The following is a 10,403-nucleotide window of genomic DNA, read 5'->3' on the forward strand; positions in this document are numbered from 1 at the left end:
CTTGATTTTTTTCTGCATCTCCACTGGAATCACAGTTTCAGAGGAGGTGCAGGAAGTGCCATTTTGCTTTGTGTGGCTAATAGTGGCTTTTGATACAGATGTAAAACCAGTTTCTTCCCAATCAAGCCACAGGTATCCAGGCAAAAATCATGTCAGAAACGTGTTCAGATGTTGTGAGGTGGTGCCTTTAAAGCTGCAGCTTTCTCAGTACCTGTACAAGTGTCATTGTTTAGCGCTCTGCAGAGAAGGGCGCAGTCCCGGGTGTTGGGTTGATCCAACCTCAAGTGTAAAATGTCAGATAATCTACCGTAACAGTCAACGTCACTGTATTGATCAGAAGAAATTCATACGATGGGTCATCAGTACTTCCTACGCAAGATTTCATCCTCAAAAGAGCCTGCCATGTTTGAGAAGTCGTGGGGCAGTAATAGCATTTTCAGTGCACGTGTTCGAGCATAGAAAATGTCATTTGGAAGGACAAACCAAGAATACCTGTTGTCTGAGTAGCGTGGTATGTCCAATTGAACATAACGCTGCCTTCCGTTCGCCCTGGGTTGGTTATTTATACTTACTAATTTTTATATTTTGGACCTTACCAGAGAGAAGCCGGCCCCTTACCTTCTCTTTTTGTCCATTTCTTTCACTCTTTTTTTTCCGAGACTCCCAGGCCACTGGAGTAGCCAGTGTTCATCCATTACTAATGAAGTAACTAGAAGTCTTTTGTAAGAGCAGGAGCAAGAAGGAGACATCTGTGTGCTACCTAGTTTTGAGTTCAGAAGCGGAATGAAGAATGGTCAATAGCTGAATGAGCAAACTGAGATGGAGACGTGAAACATTTCTGCAATCCCTATTTTACAGCTTTACGTTACAATGTATATATAGGCTTTTGATCTTCTAAGTTGTGCTCCTCTTGTTGGCTCTCATCATAAGATGCCAACAACTGAAGCACTTAGAATTTTTGGCTAGGACTAGGTAGGGTCCCATAGAACAAGAGACTTCTCCAGAGCAAGGATTGCTTGGATTGTGCTCCAGAGTCAGCTGTTCCCGTCTGCTCCTCAAAAAGCCCTCTCTGAAGCCCTGGTTGCTCTTCTTTCATAAAAATGAGCATCGCAGCACCATAGTGATGTATTTTTAATTGATGACTGACTTAGTTCTTCGTCTTGGCTTGTTAGCTCCTCTGGCAATGGGAAAGTAATCTTCTACTTGGAAGAATTCAACTTCTACAAAGGGAAAAGGTTATTCTCCTTCACAAAATTTAAACGTTTAGACTTCTGAACACTGTTGCACCCCTTCTAGAGAACAGCACATCCAACTGCCTTCCAAATTCTCCGGTGGTCTTTTACGAAAACCATGTGGCATGAAGCAGTGATAGGCAAAGGTCTCTGAGCTAGCTCTGTAGCGACACTGTACCAGTTTTGAGCAGTTTGTTTGATCTGTAACTCTTGACAGTTTAAATGATGTAAGTCTCCTTGGTTAAAAGCTTTCACATTAGAGCTAAAGAGCATTCACGCTCAATCCTTCAGCTCTGTTCCTTTGGGAGGCTCCTGGGATGATCTGTATCTTGCTGGTATCTGGTGGCTGAAGTCAGAAGCTTTAGGTGAAAGCAGAGAGTTTGATAGTTTGGATAGTTTAATGCTTTAGATAGCTGAAAGGGGTTGGTCAAAGCCTGCTTCACTTTCATTCATCTTGCAGGAGTTGCTCTTGGCTGTTGCAGTGGAACATGCTTATATAATGAGTGAGATTTCTTTTAAATACAGAAGAATGGAGAAACACACCAGGATTAGGGATTAGAGAGCAGTGTAGTGGAGATCAGATTAATTTCTCTTTACCTGAGTCACTCGTATGAGTGGCTCTCATTCCTTTGGAAACCAGAGAAATCCAAGTGCTGATTCCTGGCTAGTGTGAGATACAAAGTTGAGTTAACGTATCTGCATTCCAACCATGTTCCATTTATTCCAGTTCCTAAAAAAATGAGCATTGGAAATTCCTTTTACTCAGTGCTGTGTAGAGTCATTGGCTTTCTCAGGACTTCTTCTAGGGCTTTGAGTGGTTGAATGGTGCAAAATACATTCGATAGCTGGTGATTTCTGTGTGCTAAGAAGCAGTAACGGAAGACAAAACAATCCCTGAGGAATTCTGTTTCTTTTCCTCTTGCCACCCAGGAGGAATCAGTGCACAAATCAGCAAGTAGCAGCAGCATCTCCCCCTCACAAGTGGAGGACCTCTCTCAAGAAGCCACCAGCAGCAGAAAGAGTGAGTTTTGATGAGAGCGCCCAGTGGCTGCTTTGACACACTTTTGTTGTCTTCTGTTCTATGAACTTTGTCTGAAACTTTTCTAGAAAGCTGAAGCTGAGAGGTGTTAATGGAATAAATCCCTAAAGCTGAACCCCAGAACCTGATGAATAGGTCAGATGTGGCTCATGATTGGAAAACAGCCTTTGCTCTACGGGGGTTTCTTTGTGAAACAGAAGGTTTCATGATGAAGTTGGTGTGGAACCGTAGAGGAAGTCACGAGTGAATGGGCGCTAGTTTAGCTATGCCCGTTTCATAAAAGAGTCGACACTGCAGAAACACAGTCTAACCTAAGACCAGTTTGAGCGTTTCCTGCACCTCTGTCACCACGGCAGTGAATGCACTTGTTTGGAAGACACATGGCAATCACCAGTATTTCTCATAAGTACTTCCAGGGAGGAGGGGAGGATCTGTTCTGTTTTTTCCAGGCACAGTTATTGTAGGCTTTACTGTGTAACAATATTTTCATTTGTCTCAATGTGGTTTAGTTTCACTGGAGAGTTTTTTTAATAAAACCTGTAATTTGTGCATGTGTTTTCTGTGCACAGTGGTGAAATGAGTGGATTAAGCCAATACCATGAAACACCAAATTTATAGGCCATGGTAACTGGACAGTAGCGTGCCTGTCTTTGCTACTTTTATGAGTATTCCTACCTCTCAGTCTGGGAAATGTGATGACTGTGATACCTGTCTTGAAGATGCTCTGAGTATGGATGTGTAACTTCAGCCGCCAGTAGTGGGAATTCTAGGCAGTCGGTGGCTGGCTTAAGTACTGAGCAATGTTATCCAACAGTCTGTCTTACAAGAACTAATTTTTTTTATGCTGGTTGAATCTTTAGTGCCTCCAAAGTTCTTGCCCATATCATCTACACCCCAGCCTGAGAGACGGCAGCCACCTCAGAGACGACACTCCATTGAAAAGGAAACGCCAACCAATGTGAGACAGTTCCTACCACCTTCGAAACAGAGCTCCAGATCACTTGTAAGTGGAGTGGCTGGTAGGAGAGAGAAAAAGAGGCATGCTAAGAGTATAATGAAAATTAAAACGTGGCTGCAGTGCGATTAGAACTTGACTCACAGAAAACTCCTCAATTCAGAAACAGCCCTTGGCTACTAAAGACATTTTGAAATCAAGATGTGAACTTTGTCCCTCTAGCGTGTTTGTCCAGAATCCCAGGTACAGGTGCCTCAGGAAACATTTGCACTTTGATTAGGACTCTGGGTAAAGCCACGTGACTTGATTTTATTTCAAAATGGTACCAAAACAGACAAACTTCACCTTACTGATTTTCCGTTTGAATAGAGACAATTCCAAAGCAGTGGATCGAGTTGGGGGAATTTTTCAGTTGTGGGAAGTATTTTAAGTTAACGGCTGAATGAATGGAATGGTTTCTTTTCTTCTCACCGTAAGGACTCATGTGGTAATGTTTATACATATGAAAGCTCTTGCAGGAATCCAAATCAAGGTTTGTCCATGTTGCTTTGTTGAAGTTACTGGGGCAAAAAACTCCTATTGCTTGAAAAGAAAGCACAGTACATTTGATCAATTAGCTTTAATTGAGAGCTGTTTTCCAACAGAGTATAAACAGCAAAGGGTATGAAGTCCTGGTTCGTTTATGCTGACATGCTGATTAGTGCTTTGTCATTTCATGCAGGATATGTTCCTTGCCTCTTTTCCTGCCAGCAAGGTTTTGAAGTATGCCCCGTGTTGCTGCTGAACAGAGAATTGATAAACACATCCTAGTTTGGAAAGGGAGGGAATATTCACTCGCCCCATCTTTTGGTGCAGTCGTATTAATGGGCTTCGAAGAGTGCTCTTCTTGGCCCAGGAGATGGTGGCTGGGATCCAAACCTGTTAGAAGATGAACAGTCACAAGAAAACAATCTCCAAATATTCCCACAACATGCTGCCTCCTCTTCTTTTCAGAGGGTTTGCTGGAATTTGTTTATTATATCCTTTGAACTAGAATGTAGTGTTTCACTCCAGGTGAAGGTCAGGTAGTAGCATGTTGATAAACGCGCAACACAAGGAGGCTTCTTCTGCCAGAGAAAACTTGGAGCAGACCGTATTGCCCTAGAACCAAACTGGAGGGTTCCTTCAGCACGTGTTTGAAGACACTGCCATATAAAGTGGATTGACCTGTCACCACCTACTGCATTCTCCATATGTGGAAGCACAAATTTGATTTTGTGACAGGCCCAAAGTCATTGACAGACATCCTGTTTCAAGGGAGGAGGGCAGAAAGCATTGTACGTTATACTGAGGCGTTTGCTCCATCACACTTTTTAGTGTATCGAAGTGTGTTACATCCTAATATTGGTCTCATGTTTTGAGGGGGTCGTGCAACTTAAAAATCTTACATATGAGGCTGATATTTTAAGTAGGTCAACCAAGTTCTTAACAGGACCTTTTCGACCACATATGTGTTTTCCCTCTGTCAGTCTGTTCACTTACATACACCTACAAAAAATTTCTACAAAGTAAAACCATTGCAGAAAAACTTTCAATTATTCCACTCCCCCTTAAAAAGTACCAAAAGGGAGAAAAAGCCATTAGAAAGAAGGGAAACCAGCAGTGAAATGATGTTCCACTAATAAAAGCCTATTTTATTTGACACCTAGAGAGGAGGTTCTTTCACTGGGCAATAGTGCCCTCTAGGGAGTGACAGACAGCTCCCACCATGCTTGTGTTTTTAGGTTTGGTAGATGATTTCTGACACGCTGGCACCGGCCCAGTTCCAGGCTTTGGCTCACTGGAAGCCTCTCCTCCCCGGGGGAAGCCAGCGTCGTTCAGAGGCGGCGCCAGATGCTGCCTACGGAACGCTGCCATTCCCAGCGTGAACGCTTCTCTATAAGTGCAGAATATTACTTACTTATAACTTGACTTCACGCTTCTTCATCCCTTCCTCCAGGACTGATGGAGTCTCATTTCTTATCACCTGCTCCTGTGACCGTGGTTTCTCTCCAGGGTGAAGGAGACCTCGTCAATAAGTAGCCCTCAATGCCAGTGAAAACAGGCAGGGGTTTGCTACAGTGTCTGAGCAGGATTAGCAAGGACCTCGTCTGTCTTGCATACTAACGATGGTTTTGTGAAGTGGCATCTCTCATCAGACAGAGGGAATTAGACCTTAGGAGGTGGGGAGAGGAAACAGGCTTGGAGAGATTCGGACACGTCCCCTTGCCAGCGGCCCGTGGACAGGCAGGGCAGCTCAGCCATTTCGCGGGGGGTCAGCCCGGTGCTGTGCTCGCCTTAGTGAGCTGACTCAGTGCTTGTCAATGAGATGGAGCCAGTGTCCTGAGATGTACGTAAGAATGCCTTTGTAGTCTGTTTGCTTTTGTAATTATTATTATCTTTATTATTTTTCATGACGCAGAGGACCAAAGCTCATGGTTTTGTTTATACACAGCATTTGCTTTTCTGCTTCCTATCTATTGTTCAGGTTCCTAGGATAACCAGTTTATTTCCAAGGATGACTTTCAGACCACTTTTTACAACTATGCAAACAGCTTCTCTGCTCAGCTCTCATCCCGTTGAAGCGGCCATGTGTGGGGTGGCAGGGGCTATGTACTATCTCTGTGAGAGAGCTTTTGCCAGCAGGTGGAAACCCGCAAAGGTTTGCCTCTTTTTGCTGGCTTTGGAAATCACCTTCACCAGCATGTTCCCTCCTAGGGGAGCACTTCCTAAGCTGTGGCAAGAATTAAAGCTCAGGCTGGGACATGGCACCTGATTGACATTGATTTCAATGTGTGTAGGATATTTGTGTGTCTTCAATCACCTCACGGGGAAGAGCAATCAGTTCTGAAAGGACAGCAAACTAAAAATGCAACATCACGAGATTATCAATGGGACAGACCTTAAACGGTACAGCACATGAAGATCCTGCAGCAGAAATCCAGCAAAACTATTGTAACCCTTGGACTATGTCAAAAAGAATAATGGTTTTATGTTCCTAACGAGATAGATACACTATGTAGAGTGCAAGGGCATTTGCAATCTGTCTTACTTGGAAACCCAGGTGTGGTTTTGGTCCTCAGCTCACTTACGTCTCAGAACGTGCAGAATAACTCGTAGCTGTGTACCAGGGAAGGCAGAGCCACTAAAAAGAAGAACTGGTGCATTTACCCCTCTGTAGAATTGAACCTGAATAATTCAATTTTTTCCTTCTTTTTCTTGTTCCAACCAATAAGTGAAGGTGTGAAACCTGCTGCAGGAGAGTTTATAGCTGAGATACCCAGGTGAATTCTTAGAAGCTTTTAGCCTGCAAAAACAAGAGTTCAGAGTGTTTAACTAATTGTGAATTACAGAATTCAGAGGCCAATCCCGCATCTGGTCGTGTTGCACTTTACTGGGGCAGCTCATGTGATGCCTAGTGACATCCTTTAGTGAGAAGTTTAACCAGGAGCATATTAGTGCAAAACTACGTTGCCACACTGAGCATGACCTACTACCTGCTTTTCCTGAGTGTGTAATAAGGCTGCACAGTCAGAGTGTTGAGCCAATTCTTATGAGGATCTTGGAAACCTCAAGTTCAAAATAGTATTTTTAAGTAAGATTGTTTTTTCCTTTAAAAATAGGAATACTGAGTTTTCCTTAATACTAAAATGAGTATTGAGTACAGCTCTAAAAAATCGAGACCGTTCAAACCCCGTTCTCTCTTTGGCATGTTCTGTTGTATGCCGGTATGCAGAGAGGCAGCTCCAAGTGAGAGACCTTCAGCTTGAGTGTAGATTATTGCTGGAATTTTGAGCAATAACTCCAAAGCATCATTGCTTAATGACATTTAGTCAGTGCTTAGCATAATTTTAATCAATTTCAATAGCTTAGAGCTAGTGTAGAAACCAAAGATTTTCTTGTGCACTTATTTCTATTCCGAAAAGGGAAGAAAAAATCAAGCGTTTTTCTGAAATCAGCATATTATTTATCTTTCATTTAATGTTGCATTAACATTTTGTTGTCCTTGTGTAACCTCTGGAATTAAAACATTAGCATTTAAACATGTGAACATTTTCTATGTTTCCCCTGTTGCCTGCTAGCTATTTCCACTTGCTTTAGTGACCATCGTTCTCGATTGGTACCACAGGCCCACACTATTCCCCTAGTACCTGCTCCACACCTCTAGCAGAGCCGCAGACTTCCTGCAAAGGAGCGATGTGCCCCAGCGTCTCCGCTCCATAAATTGCGGAGATGGGCGTTCATGAGGGGGAAGGAAGAGCTTCAAGTAAGACCTGTATTTCTAAAGGACTTAAAGCTCTGGTTGATTCCAAGCGTTCAGTCAGGCTCCTGCGCCTCGGACAGCTTCTCTCAGTCTCCCACGACGCAGAATCGCGGGGTTCTGCTGGCATTGTGAGCGTCATGCTTTCCCACCCGCTTCCTCGCCCATCTCGCCCAGCTTTCGGCCGTGCCTTCTCCATAGCGAGCCAGTTGCTAGGGTAGGGACCCCGAACGAAACGCTGAGAGCAGCCCCTTAGCTGTAAAGGCTCATAAGGAACAGAAGTTACTTGGTTTGGGCTGCGCAGTTTTACACCTCGGAGCAAATTGCAGCTGCTTTGGATGTAGTTTGTTCTTTCCATAAAATGAGTGATTCTCTACCCCGAAGGTTTAGCTGGCAAATCTAACAAAGTTCACTCAATTCTAGTCTTTGTGGGGTACCTTAAAGAGAGTGACGTTTCTTTGTGTTCCCTTTCTAGATAGGTAAGACAACAGTTTTTAACCATGTGGTGGTTCCTAAATGCTAATGTTTGCCAGGTCTGCAGCGTAGAAAGATTTTCCTTTTATTCTAACGGAAAGACAGAACAGACCTCTGAGCACACGGAACTGGAGCATCGCGCTGCTAATCCAATTCATCGCTTCAATTTGTAAATGAGGTCTCCAAACTGTCAGCCACGTCTTTGTGTTTGCAGGAGAAATTTCCTTGGTTTATTCAGAGAGCGTTACATGCCATTGTCGCTCCCGCCCAGCAGCCCCTCTGGGCTGACTGAAAAGGTTCACTCAGCATAAAGCGATGGGAGTTCCCACAGAGGTTTCTGTCTTTCTCTTGGAAATGTATAATCGGCTACAGGGCTGGATTACAAATTGGGTTGGGGCTTTTTATTCACTGGTACCAAACTCAGGCGTTCTCTACTCAATATTCCCCTAGATGCTGCAAATGCAAACTTTCCCAAGTGGAAGGTTGTGTTGTTGGTCTGTATTTGAGTCTCTGCCATTGATAATGTAACATTGGGTCACCGGTTCTCCTGCCTTATATTTGAAGATTGCTTTATAAAGCTTTAAATTACTGTCGGCGCTTTCCTGGGGCAGAAGGGAGAACTCTTCTGCCTGAATTGACATAAGCCTTTGTAGTCTTGGTGGGATCCTGATCATGTGAGCACCAAGACGAGGTACCACTGAATAAAAATTTCTGCTGGAATGGGCTACTAAAATCTTTCCTTGGCCACTCCGGGCATCACAAAATCTCAGAGAAACTGCACGTCTTCAGACAGTACACTGCAAAGTCATGCATCTGCCAAATTGCCTTCACCCGTGCAAATCACAAACCTGGATGTTGATTGGTGTGAAACAGAGCTTCGTAATAGAAGATGATTGGAGAGAAGGGTCAGGTGGTTCAAGGAGGAAGGATGAAGAAAACTGTCCTTGTTCTGAAGGCTGAACATCACGCCACGCATTCTCTGACGGTTTGGAACTCATGTGATGCCCATGAGCGAGCCAGTGCTATTCCAGTTGGAAGGGAGCAAATGCTCTGCTTCTGGAGTTACTAACCAGGTGGCTGGTTGACTAGGTTGAAGTCTGGAAGAAGCCATTTGGCTTTGAAATAATATGTTTTATTTTACTTCCAGGAGGAGTTCTGTTACCCGGTGGAATGTCTGGCTCTGACGGTGGAGGAGGTCATGCACATCCGTCAGGTGCTGGTGAAGGCGGAGCTGGAAAAGTACCAGCAGTATAAAGATGTCTACACTGCTCTCAAGAAAGGAAAGGTAGGGCTGAGCCTGTGGAGGTCCCGAAGCTTATTGCGGGAGGCCGCTCACACCAGCTTCCCATTTACAGCTTTGTTGCTTACCGTGGATTGGAGGGAAAGACAAGAGATCCACCAAACATCCCCCTAAATGCGTAACACATGGGTCGGCCTCCTTGAATTATGGGCAGGAACAATGAAACTGTTCATGGAAGCAGCTTACTGGTTTAGATGGTCTATATAAAAAGGCAGCAGTGTTGGCAGTTATCAGCGCGTAGCTGTACGTGTGCGGTTTAAACCTCACGGACTGAAGCGATTTGTGTCCCCGTGTCTTCTGCACTACTCGGCATTTCTGTTCCAGAAATGAGAATTACCGACAGCAGCAGGAAACTACCTGTTTTTCACGTGCACTCTTGCTGTTAAGCAAAGAGGGAATGAAAGCCTTCGGACAGCATGTGACCCCAGGAGGAGGTTTAATATTAGAGAACCCATTAACTGACACTTTTTTTCTGCAAACTGCAGACTGGGAATTGGTATTGACCAGCAGCAGCGTCCTTTTCTCCCACTCATGACTTGTGGTTCTTGACCACCTCCAGCATGCGTGTTTTGACTTCACGGTGTAGTTTACCTGCAGGCCTCCCTGTGTCTAGTATGCAGGTGTAATTGAACGGTCTCATACGTTTAAGGTGAAGGAACAAGAATCTTTTCATTAGATTCAGCTGTCGCCTATTGTCATGATAAGTAAACCTTAGTCACGAGCTTTTATCAAATCTCAGAGCTGATGCTTTAATTAATTTACACCACTATTAAAATGGTTCACTTTTATTTCTAACCAAATGTATCTAACCTCACCTGGGTCTCTGGATCTCAGCGTGTCATAGAATCACAGACCGGTTTGGGTTGAAGGGACCTTCCAAGCTCCCCCAGCCCAACCCCCTGCAGGGAGCAGGGACATCTGCACCCAGAGCAGGGGGCTCAGAGCCCCAAGGGCCAACCTGACCTGCCATGGGGCCAGCCATGGGGCTGCTCCCACCTCTCGGGGCAGCCTGCGCCAGGCTCTGCCCACCCTCAGCACCAACAATCTCTCCCTTCTCTCTGCTCTGACTCTCCCTCTGGCAGTGGAACCATCAGCCCTTGTCCTGTCCCCACAGCCCCTGCTGA

General features: G+C 44.6%; 1 protein-coding gene across 1 annotated transcript in view; it reads left to right on the top strand.

The window, feature by feature from the left end:
* Positions 1-10,403, top strand: part of SPIRE1 (spire-type actin nucleation factor 1) — a gene marked incomplete at its 5' end in the record, with an annotated part of 49,588 nt that overhangs the window by 37,423 nt on the left and 1,762 nt on the right. The window contains 3 exons of the mRNA XM_010146232.1: positions 2,163-2,253; positions 3,132-3,274; positions 9,127-9,264. Of these exons, the coding sequence (XP_010144534.1) occupies positions 2,163-2,253; positions 3,132-3,274; positions 9,127-9,264 (372 nt within the window). The remainder of the gene's footprint in view (positions 1-2,162; positions 2,254-3,131; positions 3,275-9,126; positions 9,265-10,403) is intronic.

The sequence above is a fragment of the Buceros rhinoceros genome, unplaced genomic scaffold (genome assembly GCF_000710305.1).
Source record: "Buceros rhinoceros silvestris isolate BGI_N320 unplaced genomic scaffold, ASM71030v1 scaffold18562, whole genome shotgun sequence".
In the NCBI taxonomy this organism is placed as follows: Eukaryota; Metazoa; Chordata; class Aves; order Bucerotiformes; family Bucerotidae; genus Buceros; species Buceros rhinoceros.